Source organism: Carlito syrichta, unplaced genomic scaffold (genome assembly GCF_000164805.1).
Source record: "Carlito syrichta isolate Samal-C Ts95f unplaced genomic scaffold, Tarsius_syrichta-2.0.1 Scaffold309078, whole genome shotgun sequence".
In the NCBI taxonomy this organism is placed as follows: domain Eukaryota; kingdom Metazoa; phylum Chordata; class Mammalia; order Primates; family Tarsiidae; genus Carlito; species Carlito syrichta.
In genome coordinates this window covers 1008763-1023620 of record NW_007253174.1, presented here as the reverse complement: position 1 = coordinate 1023620, position 14858 = coordinate 1008763, and the positions used below count along the sequence as shown (strand labels likewise).

Below are 14858 nucleotides of genomic sequence, written 5' to 3'. Positions count from 1 at the left end.
TTTAGTCAATTAATAGTTGTCTTTTAATCAATTACATCCTGAGCATTTTACTGCAAAGGCCACATTGAACTCCCAAAATGAAGCATGCAAGAGATAAACATAAGCTAACTTTCCTGTCATATAAAATTTAAGTGACCTTATTTGATTAATTGAAAGAGAAGTACAGGATATTTCTTGTTACCTAATGAAGAAACCACACAATTTGTCTTAGAAAAATAACAGCAGATTTGCCCAGTAGCTTCATATACATTTGGAATTTAAGTAATATGGGGACATATACTTTCATTATTTTAAATTGGCTTGTAGCTGTTATTTGGTATATTTCTGAATTATCATGGGAAGTTCATAAAACTGAAAGGAAGGCATTTAATTTTTTAATTATATTGATTTTTTTTATATGTCAACTTTGCCCAGGCAACTTCACTTAAAATCAAATTAATGAGGATATTCTTGCCACTTTTAGAAAATTTTACATTGTCACAAAAACATGATTTTACCTAATAACTTACAGTACTGCCTCTTTATAAGTTAGTTGAATATAATCAATCTGTACAATAAAGAAAACTCAATGAATTTGTTAAATGTCCATTAAAATATGAAGGAAATTAAGAGCTAGATTCTTAGTCAATAGCATTACATTATGATTATTTTTCTTTTTCTTTCTTTCTTTTTTTTTTTTTGAGTTGGAGTCTCACTCGGTCGCCCAGACTGGAGTGCAGTGGCCACTCCCGGCCACCACAACCTCCACCTGCTGGGCTCCGCGATCCTTCCGCCTCAGCCTTCCAAGTAGCCGGAATTACAGGCGTGCGCTACCACGCCCGGCTAATTTTTTGATTTATTGTAGAGATGAAGTCTCGCTGCCCAGGCGGGTCTCGAACCCGCGGGCTCAGGCAATCCACTCACTTCAGCCTCCCAAAGGCGCGGGATTACAGGCTGAGCCACCGAGCCCGGCTATGATTATTTTTCTTACTTTTATTTTTAATAAGAAAACAAGTGAAAAGAGAGCATGAAAGAAATGTAGCACATATACAGTATATATGATAGTGTTATCAGTAAAATGACAATGGAAAAATAGCCATATGCTTCTTATGCTTCTATGTGTGCTTTCCTGGGGTCAGAAAATGTTATGACTGGGCAAAAAAAAAAAAAAAAAAGGAAAAGAAGAAAAATCCTCATCCACATCCCTATAAGCCTTTTACTGATTCCAATCCATTTTTTTTTTTACAATATGTAAATTTGTTGTTTGTAAAATACAGAAACATTAAAAGAAAATCATAAGTATAAGAACAATTACCTTGATTTAACAGATGCTCACCAAAAACATAATTTTCACTCTTACTTAAGTTGCTCTCAAAAGAAAAAAATGCTCCATGCAATAAATAACCAAGATTCTTTCTCTATCTTTCAAAGTTGAAAAAACTGATTTATAGATAAATCCATTAGTTAGCTATGCTACATTTTATCAGGAATAGAACGTAAAGCCAACAAAAACAAGAAATACAGAAGCATAAATCACTTGCTAATATACCATACTTCCCCAGTACTCAGTACCAACTTGAAAAATTCATGAAACTTTTACAAATAACAAAATAATTGAACCCGAAGCAGACTAGGGCCTGGGAACACAATATGAGGATGGAAGGGAAAAGTTATGATTTTCTGGAGCATCTTCCAATTTAGGAGGCTCTAATGAAAATCACCTTCCCAAATATTCGGACATAAAGAAGCTGTAAAAAAAATTTTTTTTTTTAAATCTGGCTACTACTTAGCCATCAAACAAATCTACCACGTACTGTTCATCATTTGTCTAATATCATTTCTAAATGGCTTCTGTTTACATCTCTTTTTAATCAAAAGAAAATTTTAAAAGCAACCTTAAAAATCATACAAAGATCTAGACTGCAAAAAAGGGGGTTTGAATTGTTCATAATTTAGAACCATTAGACTCAATGATTTCACTTGCAGTTTCTGCATTGTAAGTATCAGGGAAGGATACACAGGCATACATTTTAGTGTGGGCAACATTAATAGTATCCAAAAAGAACAAGCAAAAAATAAACAAATAAACTGGCAATAAGAACCTGCCACTCTGCATTTATTAGTAGATATTCTAATTTTGGTAATAACAGTTTAGCCAATGTGCTACAATCATAATAAGCTAGGTCTCTGTAGGATCCTTCTCTCTCTTTAGAAATGAAGCATCACTCCCTAAGTTAATAGCTTCACTGTACTGAATATATTCCCCTGATTAAATCTTAACAGTGGCTAACACCAAAAACTTCATAAACACTTTTATAGGAATGAGGCTTTGTGTCCTCCATACCCATATTTACCCATATTGCTAAATATTAGCAATTTTCCATCCAACCATAGACATTGACAACAATCATGTGCAACTTCGAAAGGCCGAATGCCCTACCTTTCCTACATAGAGGGGATCTGAACCCATGTACTCCTCCAGCACAAAGAACTGATTCCACACCCAGCTGCGCTTGGTCCGGGACCTCCCTGATTGGAAATAGGGCTTTGATCTGGACCTTGAAAGTTCTGCTTGACTCATCCCAGAAAAACACAGGAGAAGCGCTATTAGCTGCAGAAAATGGCAGAACTCCACTTTGCCCAACTTCATCTTTTTTTTTTCTTTCTTTTTCCTGTGTAAGAAAAAAACCTTGACAAGAGAAGAGGCACAGTTCCAGTTGGCTTAGTAGCTCTTGCCTCCGGCAGGGTGTCAGCTGGGAATCCAGAGATAATAATTTGTAGAGTGTTGAATTGGAAGAGGTCACCACCACTGAACAGCCTTTGCCAAAGAATGGTGTAATAGGTACCTATCAGAACAAAGAGAAGGGCTAGTGTCAGAATGCAAAATACATACTAACACTTAGCTTTCATTTACTAACTTAATATTGACTTTCCCATGATATCATTATTTTTATAACCATTAAAAGATTAATTATACACTTAGAAAATTCCAACTATTGCCATTTCTGCAAATTACATAAATACTGCTGATGCAGAATTATTCTCATTCCATAACACAACCTAAAACTGTTACATTTCTTCCAGGGCATTTTTATTTGAACATATGGTTTATTTTACACAAATGTAGCAGTATCATTTTAATAATCATTTTAATGGTAGCCTTTATTTTTTTCTTTTATATTACAGTCATCTTCATTTGCTAGTATTAGAATGTGAAAGCAAAGCAACTCAAAGCCGAGATGCAACCAAATGGGAAGGGCATATGTTGGTTTAAACCACTTCTGTGAAACTGTAAAGAGAAATAAAGAAGTATGAGGTGATTCAAAACTGGTTGATTGATTCTGAGTCACAGAACACCAGCTGTTTTGATGTGTTCTGATTTTATTGTGATCAGCTGAAAAGCTCAGTAGTTTCCATTTTCCACTATTCAAAGTTATCATCTCGTATGCTGTGTAGCATGTGAGGTTATGCTATTGCAACAGTAATTTGCTATTCTGCAAAGAAGTATTGGACATCTTCCAACAGGAGTTGTGCATAGTAGGACCTTGCTCCATAAACATTGATAGAATCAAGTAATATTGATCAACAGAAGGTGGAAAAACTCAACTATATTTGTGAGCCCCACTGATTGTTGGCATGCACCCAGGAAGTGCTTTAGCAGCAGAATGGGGGAAACAAAAACCCTTTTATTTATTCTAATGTCTATTTATTTCAGTTACAGGATTCTGATTAGGCAAGAGATATAAAATCCATTACAAAACATACTTTCAAACACACCTCCCAAGCACAGAGGAATGAGAATTTATGACAAAGTGCTTACTTAAATCATGATGTTGTACTTTGGTTTATGAATTCATTTTACTTCCTATAAATATATCAGCAATAGAATGATTAAGGTCAAGGATTATCACTTGCTTATTCTTATTTTGTTTTATTTGCATGTTTTTTGAGGAAAAGGAGAAAAATACAGTTTAGAACATGAAGCCAAAGATTACCTCCCTGTTAATGCAGAAAACGAACTATTCTTATAATCTTGTCCATCTTTTTACCTCTTTCCTGTAATAAGTGTCTGTTATTCAATAGAAAAACGTCTGATAGTCAAATTTATTAAGAAAATGCCATATATACCAGAAGAAATGTGAAAAAAGACATATATCAATTTATTAAACATGTTAAATAATTCATATAACTGGAAGTAACAGGTTGCATTGACTTTGAACTCTATTAAAATGAACACAAACATTTTAAAAACATTTCTATAAAGTTTTGATATTCCAGAGGGCATTTAAGAATGAATCAGTTGCCGGACTCAGTGGCTCAGCCTGTAATCCCGTGCCTTTGGGAGGCTGAGGTGAGTGGATTGCCTGAGTCCACGGGTTCGAGACCCGCCTGGGCAACCTGGCAAGACCTCATCTCTACAATAAATCAAAAATGAGCTGGGCGTGGTAGCACATGCCTGTAATTCCGGCTACTCCGAAGACTGAGGCGGAAGAATTGCCGGAGCCCAGCAGGTCGAGGCTGCGGTGGCCAGGAGCGGCCACTGCACTCCAGTCTGGGCGAAAGAGTGAGACTCCAACTCAAAAAAAAAAAAAAAAAAAAAAAAAGAATGAATCAGTGTTCAGCTAATTGATGCATGCTGAGCTGAGAACCACCCAAATGATAACTATTGTTAGAGCATATTCACTGCACCTTGTGCAATGAATTCAATTTCCCAAAATTCAGATCTCCTATCCAAGGATCAGAAATGAATTTACTCCATTTGGAAACCACCCTGGAGGGCTAGTTTTTCTAGACCCAGAATTATAAAGACTATGTAACTTATCAAGTTTCAGTATTCCAGTTCAGGCCCCTCAATTAAGTTGAATGTTCATTATAGGGAAATTTGACAAACCCACCTGAGAGCCAAGATATCTGGAGGTAAAGGAGGCAAGTAGGTATTTAATCAAGGAAATACTTCACTAGTGTAGGGATCAGTCCAATCATGAGACAGAAATCATGAAGAGCAGCCTTAAGTAGGAACGGCTGTCAGCATGGGAAGGGGCAAAGCCTGGGGCAAACCAGGCTCCGGGGTATGGGGATGGGTCATTTAGAGTTGTGGTCATAGAACTGAGACTAAGCATGTAAAACCTGCTGTCAAAGGGCAGGACCAGTTTCATCACTCCTTTCTCAAGAGGACATTAATTATCTTTTATAAACAATAATAAACACTTCGGTCCCTAAAACATATTCTTAAAAAAATTTTGATAGAGCAAAATTATGTTATTTAGGCTACTGCATAAGTTAAGTGGACTTGGGAACATTATTTCAGTGTGACCATATACCCAACTTTTAAGAAACGAAATGTCAGAGGAGCTTTTGGAATTGAAAATCCGGCCGGGTTCGGTGGCTCAGCCTGTAATTCCAGTACTTTGGGAGGCCGAGGCGAAAGGATTTCCTGAGCCCGCGGGTTCGAGACCCGCCCAGGCAACTTGGCGAGACCTCGTCTCTACAATAAATCAAAACAAACAAACAAACAAACAAAAGAAAAGAAAATTCGGGGAGTTAGTGTAATTATACACTGGCGAAGACTAGGATTGTCTGTATCAAATATAGATCCAAAATCTGGGTCTGTCGTGTCTTAACTGGGTAATCTTGGATAAGCTACAAACTAAGAACTGAAATTCCAAAGATGAAGCCTCAAGTCTGTCACCTATAAAATGAAAATAATAATTATGGTATCTACTTCACAGGATTAAATAAGTAAATAATTTAATAATGGCTAGCACATCAAAAGGCAATGAAAGTAGTTGGGATTATCTCCTTTTTTTTTTTTAGTTTGAAACCGGCTATGTTAAAATTAAAGTTAGTTTTCAAAGTGATGTTAGTTTTAATTTTAATGTTACCTATGGTAAAACGTTTCAGACAACTTTTACACTAAACAAAAGCATTATGGATAGTTCTTGGTGCCAGATAAATATGTGGTCATCAATCAAAAAAGTCAATATTTATACAAACACAGGCACTAAAATGATTAAAAACAACAACAACAACAAAAACAAAACAGAATACTTTGTTTCCTAAAGGCATGCCCTCTGTTATTTTTTAAAAGTCAAACACTGGTATCAGAACTGGAAAAATTTTTTTCATATAAGATCGTATAAGATCCCTGGTTTCTTTGCCCTACCACTTGTATGGCCTTGGATCCCTCTGGGATTTTATTTCCCACATTTGCAACATGAAAAAGCTGATTTAAATTATCCTATAAAGTATGTGTTTTTCCCCCAGATCTTACTTTTCTGCTTTAGACAAGGATATAAAATTAACTTTGTTAGCTATTTTAAAGCTATGATAAAATACATATTGTTAATAATTAAACATAAAGGATAGAGAAAATTAACAAAGTTATAGGAGTGTAAGAAAAGCATTTGGTCTGCTTAAGAAATGCAGCATTCTCTTTGACAAGAGCTGTTTAACTTACTCTTCCTGCCTCTGAAAAATTATTTATCAGCCGGGCTCGGTGGCTCAGCCTGTAGTCCCACGCCTTTGGGAGGCTGAGGTGAGTGGATTGCCTGAGCCCGCGGGTTCGAGGCCCGCCTGGGCAGCGAGACCTCATCTCTACAATAAATCAAAAAATCAGCAGGGCATGGTAGCGCATGCCTGAAATTCCGGCCACTTGGAAGGCTGAGGCGGAAGGATCGCCGGAGCTCAGCAGGTCGAGGCTGCGGTGGCCGGGAGCGGCCACTGCACTCCAGTCTGGGCGACAGAGTGAGACTCCAACTCAAAAAAAAAAAAAAAAAAAAAAAAAATCTATCTTCTGTATAACACGATTGTGTTTTTTTTCAAATTAACTAGAATATATAAAGAAAGGAGTTACAGAACATGTTATGGGTGACATTACAGTCATTGCGATAATACTTGTGAAGAAAAGACACTTGATAATTGCACTCTATCTTATTTAAATCAAGAGTTTTTAAAAGCAGCCAGTGCTAACATAAACCTTGATGAACAGGGATATTCACCCTATCTTTGTATCTGTAACTTATAGAACAGAAGTAGGTATATGATTAACATTCAGAAAATATTTACACAATGTTTGTTTTTACTATGATCAACCTCATTTTTAATATGAAAATAACCATATAATAAGACAATATATAAATTACTTGGTAACTCTATCATGTTTACGAATCACAATCACTTTAAAACAATTCCATTATATTTCCTTGCAGAACATGAAGTATTTGCCAAGCTCTTGAGCCAAATTCTCTTTACCTTGCTTCAAGGTCTACAAGAATGCACAAGGATAATTAACTGTCTTTGTGTATGGCATTGGAGGATGAAATTCTCTTTTATGAGAGAGATAAATGCCTCTGTCATACACTTTGTGGATTGTACTTGAAAAGTCGGAAAATGGTTTGTGAACAATTGTGATCTGAACTGAGGATGTTTCCTAATAGTCACCAATATTTTTGGTAGTCACCAACTCTGCCAGGTATATATACACAACATGCCAGGTGTCCCTTTTCTTCTTCAGTCTTCCCCAGATCCTTTCTTTCCTTTTCAGTCTGATCTACATTTCAAGAGAAAGGCCAGTATAGTAGTTCAACCCACTTCATTCTCTTCTGATTTGAATTATAAAATAAATAAGGTCCTTGAAGGACCTTGAAGATTTCTTTGTGTTTATCAAACAGAACTAACCAAAACATGAATTGGAGATTTTCTCATATACTGCATAACCTCTCCAAAAAGCTTCCCTCTTCTCACAAATGTCAACATGTCTGAAAGTACCACAACAACATTTTTAACATTTAAATGAACTTGAGCACAGGACAAGTTACAGTTCTTGACTTTTCACAATGGATGAAATATTGCCTCACAAATCTGTGCCCCAAAACACCGAAAACACTGCATCCCCCTTTAGACTTCCACATTGTCTTCCCTATGTTTCTCCCTTTTTTCTGCCTCCTCTCCTATCTGAGTTTCACACACAGGAGTTAACAACAGGATCTCCAAAACAGATATCAGCGACTTCTGCATCCATGCTGTGTGGTGGGAATGGTATCTTGTTTTCCTGGGAAAGCTTAGGAGAGTGAACCCCTGGAGGTTTGGAAACTTGGCCTCTTTACGACTACTAGTTTAGAAAAAAAATGTGGGGAAAAAAAGATGTGTTGATATATACACAAAGAGGGAACTCCTACAGATCTGTGTCAATGTCTCGACAGTCACAAATGTGGAGCATCATAACTCTCAGGAGAAAAACAAGAGGAATAGGTTCTATCCAAGGAGAGAACCAAATAGGAGTCAACCACAGATGTTTGAAATAACAGAGGTGATGGCTACTGGACTAATGATTAATCTGAAATAAAAATCTATCTGAGTGACACTTAGAATGTCTTTGATGAAGCTGATATTTCAGGGTCAAAGCCTATATTTTTAAAAATATTGCAACATTTTTCTACTTTTTTTCTAAATTGAAAATACAGAAAAATCACAAGTAGCACTGTGACCAGCACAACACACCATAATCATTCACCATACAAAATAAAACCTCGAAAAGAATATTTTAAATTAATTGAAGCAAAAAGGAAAAAAAAGGAGAGGGGTCAAAATCCCTCAGGCAGCACTTACTAAATCAACATCATTTATTTGACTTGAAATCACTCTATCATGCTACCATTTTGCCCCAATTATTTTTGTTCAAATAAGTGGCAAAGAATACGTTCCAAGTAGATTATTCATTATTCATTTAACCTTAACAGCTAATATTATTTTACCAAAACAAATTCATTATTATAAAATTTTCTTGGAGCTTCTATTCCACTTGGCACTCTAGGAAACCACTTTTAACAGATCAAGTGAATATTATGCTCTTAATTAATGTTTTGTTCATACTAAAAAAAAATGACTAAAGGTCTCTCAATACAAAAAATAATATTTTTGTTCATTAGTATATCAACGACCAATCAGCAAAAGTACAAATCTCCCAGAATCTATTCTATTTAAATTAAAGTCAGCATTCTAAAAAGCATGACTTGTATATATCATATTCAGCCACTGCACATTAACATATAACCACAAGAGTGGCTTTTAAAACATGCCTAATTGCCAATTAATTTGTATGTTATTGTCTGCTTTTTAAAAAAGCACACAGAGTTATATGCTTTCTAGAAATAATCTGTGCTATAATATGTAAATATTAATTATACTAAAATAAAATATATTATTGTTTTTGGTTTTATAGCACTTGAAATTGAACTGGGATATGTTTTTGCTGTCTAAAATAAATTGTCAATGCTTATCTCTATTAAAGACCTTAAGCCACCAATATTTCTCTAAATTCTAGTCAAAAATCTGCTCAAACTTTTTGCTGCCTGGAGGCTCCATTGGATGTAGGCCTCTTGAAACTGTTTTGAAATATACTTAATATATATCACACTAACACTCAGTTTATTATCAACTGGTAATACCGATTTAAAGAAGTTATGACTTTCTTTTAAAAATGGGTAGAGTTCACAATTAGGTTGAATGTAGCAGTTCAAAATAAATCAATAACTTGCATTTTCTAGGAAAACAATTGTAGGAATGACATTTGGGGACTGTCAGTGTACTTAATAGAATAATCCAGGAGCATTAGGAAAATCCATAATGGTTGACTGCCAAACACCTCCAGAATCTGATATTCCCTAAGAAGTTTCGTTGACTGATCTATAAAACATATTAGTATCAAAAAAATCACAGCTGCAACAACAGCAACACAATTGGGGGGGAAATATTTGTTGTTGGCCTATTGGGAAGAAACTGTGATTTCCATGACTGCTTTAAAGTTGAACTACGTTTTGGCGGTAAGCATATTTTTAATGAATCCTTATGAAGGGTGAATAATACACGTGTTTAAAAGTGGAAATAACTCGATTCCTCAGCAGTGGTTAGGGGGCACCATGCAAAACATCACCACTGCTTTAAGAGCAACCTGCCAGTTACCAGTTCTTTTGTACAGTCTGGGAAAAGAAGTCTGTTTCTTTTTGGGTATTTATTGACTTTATTTAAATTCAATGAAGAGACTGTCTCTTGATTTATCTTATGTCTTCTTTAAAGACTTTCATTGTGTTCTTGCTTCCCAGGACAGCCACCACCTGTTACCATGGAGGTCTTCCTTGTGATTTATCTCTGTCCACAAAGTTAGAGCAGTCTGCTTTGCCTAAACAACAGTACTTATTAATTGCTGCCTTTGCTATTTTAATTATAGAATCACATAATACATTTTGGGGAATACCAAAGGCGAATACGATATAGTCTAATCCCCTCCCATTCATGACAGAGCAGGTGTCAGAATACAACACTAGAGAGAAAGTAGTCTAGAACAGCAACTGTTTTCAAAGTCGAAGCCACACTTTATTTCTAAACACAACATTATAAGCCACGTGATTAAGGATAGTGTCTATGAGATAAAGAGGAAGTCACTTCAATAATGAAGAATATAAAAGATTGGTTCTCATGAGGGCTCATGTTAGAGGAAAAACACAAAGAAATCCTCAAACTCTGCTGCCCCTTATGTTTGAAGATTCCTGATGTGATGGAACCACAGATGAATAACACATGTGAACTGGAACAGACGTTAGAAAAAACAATGCAGTCCTTCCTTTCTTTACTAAGAACAAAATTGAAATCTATAGAATCCCACTGAAATGCCCAGGGTCATGCAGCTACTACTGATGGAATTGGGTATTTTTAAGTGTTTGTTAAAAATTGCTCATTCTGGTGATAAGTCATTTTATAATGTATGATTTGGGGAATTTAAGAAAAGCAAATTTGGTTATACTCAAATTTTTATCTGACCATGAGTTTTAATTTTCAAAGTAAGAAATCATCATAATTAACACTCAGAAGGGCAGAGAGTGCAGAGTAAGACGAAAAGGGTGGGGTTATCTATTATCTAGGATTTTATGTTTCTGCTACAAAAAATGAAGAGTGAGCAGTATCCAAATTTAAAAGTGTTGTCTTTCTCCTAAACAATCTTGGAATCCAAAAATAACTTCCTACGACATTCTGACACTAAGTAGTTAACTATTTCCACTGAAATTTGAACAACAGTCCATTGAATATTTTAGAAGTAGGGTACCCAACTCAGGAAACTATCTTAGGATATAAAAGTATACACATAGGGCCATTTTGTTTGGTAAAATAACTATCATAAAAGTTGTACCTTTTTGTTTGTGCTATAAGTTCTATATTTTGAGATCACTGCTGCCTGTATTCCCATTATAATCATTCTAGATTTAATTTTGCCATCTTCAGCTTCTGGTATAGCAATATACTACCATTAATTTGGTTCATCTGGATACCATTGAAAGTTTAACATTACATTCAACAATCTTAATACTGATGAAAGAGCCCTCTCTCTTGTACTTAAAAGGTATAATTTTTTACATTTTAATTAGTGAGCCTAGGGATTCTCTGTGATATGTGACTTCTCACGTAAAAAAAACTGTGATCAAATCCATTAGCTCCCTGGGCCTGATAACATTACAACCACAGACCACAACCTCCTACTGTTAACTGGCCTAAATATGCAGGCAGGGACCCTGGAAATGAATCACATTGCCTGTAGTGTACATCTGGTTATCAAACATGGAAAGAAAACTTCTCAAAGTGAATTTCAGAGTCAATTTCAACTAGGCATAACCTCTGCTTGGGTGAACATAATTTAAAAGGGGAGGAAACAGTAATTTATAATTAACTAGAAGTAGCCTATGTAAATTTAAAAAGTAAACAAAGTAGCAAAACACAGACCTTCTGAATGATTTGTGTTACAACAAAATGACAAAATTATGTTTAAAGGGCTTTCTTTCTTTCTACTTTATTTCTTACAAGGAATTTTAGCTGTATCAATTTTAATTTTTAAATTTACCCTTGTATTTACCTTGTGCTAGGTGTGATTTATGTGACTTCAATAAAAGTCATCATGCTTCAACAAACACTTTGCAAAATAGCAGAAAAGAAATTATATCAGACTAAAAACCTATACCATAATCTGAAATGAATATATGGACAGATGTCTGCATATTCATTTGCACTGGTAATTTTATCTGTGAGGAGACTTGTAGAATGACAAGAGGGGAGTGTTTGCAGGGGTATCTTTCTGCAGAACCAGCAAATCCCCAGAGGAGGCACTCGTGTATTGCTGGTTACAGCTAGATCTGCTTGGCTTGTCAGAGGCTGGGGAGATGGTCACACACAAGACTCTGATCACATGTCTTCGTTCCTTGTCCTCAGCTCCCCTTCATCACCCCACCACGTAGCATCTGATTCCTTCATCCAGGGAAGAAAAAGCTTCCATCTCAGTCCCTTTGCAATCAACTAATGCATGTTAGTTATTTTAGAAGTTCCTGAAGCTCCCAATTTAAGCTAAGGCTTTGAAGCCTTCCAATCAAGTAAGAGACATTTTTGCATGTGTGTGTGAGGGAGAACTGAGATGTGATACAAGCTATTAAAGCAATAAATGTAAAACCTTATAAAATCCAGGAAGATTGGAATCACTCAGCAATAAATTTTCACAGCAGAGAACAATGTATGAGTTTAGTACTTTATAAAGAATTCCTGAAAGATTTGACAAAGTATTTGGCAACACAAAAATGTATATACTTCCCCATATCAGTAGATATGTTGAGAAGTTTATATCAGCTTTGTCATTTAAAAAAAAAAAAGTAACAACAACAAAACACAAAGTGTTGAATAATAGAGAGACCAGCAACGAAATCATGCCTGAGGAGAGACAGTCATCTGATTTTTTTGACCAAGAAAGGCTGAACGGTAGCCATCTCAGTGTGCTCTCCATCCTCTCTTCTTCATTGGACACTAAAACCTAGAGTCAATTCAAGGGTAAATTGCTGTAATATAGATACTTTACAATCACCCTTTTATAAGAAAAGGGAAAGCTCTGTGCTATTAAATCAATAAAAGTGGACTTAAGAAGTGTTGTGAGTCTGTCAGCTGATTGTTAACACAATTCTAATGACCTATTGCAGCCCTTAATTACAATAATATCTCACGTTGTAAATGCACAATACTCTTTTATTAAAGCTGCAAACCTTAATAGCTTTTAGCAGGGTGATGGTCTGCACTACTGAATATTGTTTCCTTTATTTTTCTTCCACATACAGATTTTCAGCTTACTTTCCCAGATAAGACTATTAACATCGGATGTTACCTAATTGCTTCTGCCATCTCACTCCATATTAAACACTTACATATAAGCAAGACTTTCACAAAGTTGCCAGTTCGACTACCTGACTCAGTTCTTTTGCATTGTAATTCCCACAGTTCCCAATAGCTCTTAAAGTAAAGGATTCTTAATGCATTTCCACTTTACAATGTAGTAACAAGAAAAAAGCTTAGGTAAACCAAAGTCTAACTAGTTCTTTAGGGAAAAAATAACGTTTGGTGAGTTACTGAAAGCTTCAAATGCAATTACTTTTTTCCTTAGCTATTTTCTCCCTAACAGTGTGTCATTATAAAGACACTCAAAACTATTTACATGTAGCTGGCAGTGTATCTATTCAAACGTTCCTTTTTTTAAAAGGTTGCTACTGCTACTAAACTCTTTAACAGGTTTTTGTGCTGTTAATCTGATTTTTAAAATATGTCCTTGTCGTTTTGCAAGGGCCATATATTGACATGTCACATTTTTCTAATTTTTTGTCGTATAAAGTTCTGTTTAGGTACTCCTATATGAAAAATGATCTGAACGCCTGAATGATTACAGAAATTATACAGGGCAAGCTTTACTTAAAGGTTTTTTCACTTAATAAATGAGTTAGTGAAGACTAGATATTTCTCGAAAAGCAAAAACTGTTTTAAGTTACATCCATAGTTCAAATTGCTACTCTCCAAAACCCTGAGACCCCAAGCCTTGATGGTTTCTCAACAGTCTGCCATCTGCCCAGCGCTGGGTGAACTCACTGCCAACCTTTACTCACCTGAACTATGACTTCTAAGAATCTAAAACGGGAAGCGGTACAGAATAATAGGTCTTTTTTTTTTTCTTCCTTAATCCACACTGGAAGGTTGAATACCAGCCACTAGCCGTGTACCGTGTGCACCCACGAAGAAGTCCACCATCCATTCAGAGACGCAGGGCGCCCACTTCCCAGCGCACACCCAGGGCACAGACAGCGGAGGGGAAGCCGGACGCAGATGCACCAGAGCAGCAGAACACTGATTACAGGACAAAGCACTCTTAGGTGAGTTCCACCTTCACGAAAGGTACAAGGTATCTGGCGAGGACGGTTCAAAGGACGCCTGCTCTCACCGGCACATCACCCCTTCCAGCCTCAGCCCTCTGCAAAACCGGGCGGCACAGCCTGCGCGGAGTTGTGCCCCCGCCGGTCCCAGGTCAGGGGAGGGGGCCGCTCGTGTCCCTCTTGGAGGAGCGCGGTCCAGGCTGCCGGTGCTCACCGCGACATCTGGAGGGTGCCCGGATTTGCTCCCGCCCTGAACTACTTCTCGCGTCGCACCTGTGTGTCTGTCAGCGCCGGCTTTCCGGCCGAGCGCCCCCAGCTCCGTCCACACGCCTGTCCTGCCTTGCAGAGCCACGTCTCACGGCGACACGCAGTAACTTGGGGACGCCGCGGGAAACTCCGCGCGGACCCCCGCCCCCCGCCCGCTCTCCGCTCCCGGATCAGTCCCGCTTCCAAAGGCGCACGGCCAGGGCGCGCCCCCGCCCGGCGGCGCCCTCCCCGGCCCCGAGCAGGCGGGCACACTCACCTGGGGCCTCGCCGGCCTCCCGGCGGCGTCAGACGCCAGGGACCCGGGTGTTCGCATCCGAAAGGACGTGCGCACCGCGGCCGGGCGCCAGCGGGCGCTGGGGGACCCCGTGCGCGCGGCTCGGCGCGCGGGGAGAA

The 14858-nt window shown here is 37.5% G+C and overlaps 1 protein-coding gene across 1 annotated transcript in view; it reads right to left on the bottom strand.

The window, feature by feature from the left end:
* The window catches only part of CDH7 (cadherin 7), a 117784-nt gene extending 102927 nt beyond the window's left edge, over nt 1-14857 (bottom strand). Inside the window, exons 1-2 of the mRNA XM_008066663.2 lie at nt 14722-14857; nt 2420-2825 (exon numbers count right to left, since the gene is read on the bottom strand). Of these exons, the coding sequence (XP_008064854.1) occupies nt 2420-2629 (210 nt within the window). The 5' untranslated portion in view covers nt 2630-2825; nt 14722-14857. The remainder of the gene's footprint in view (nt 1-2419; nt 2826-14721) is intronic.
* Between the last annotated feature and the right edge of the window lies 1 nt (nt 14858).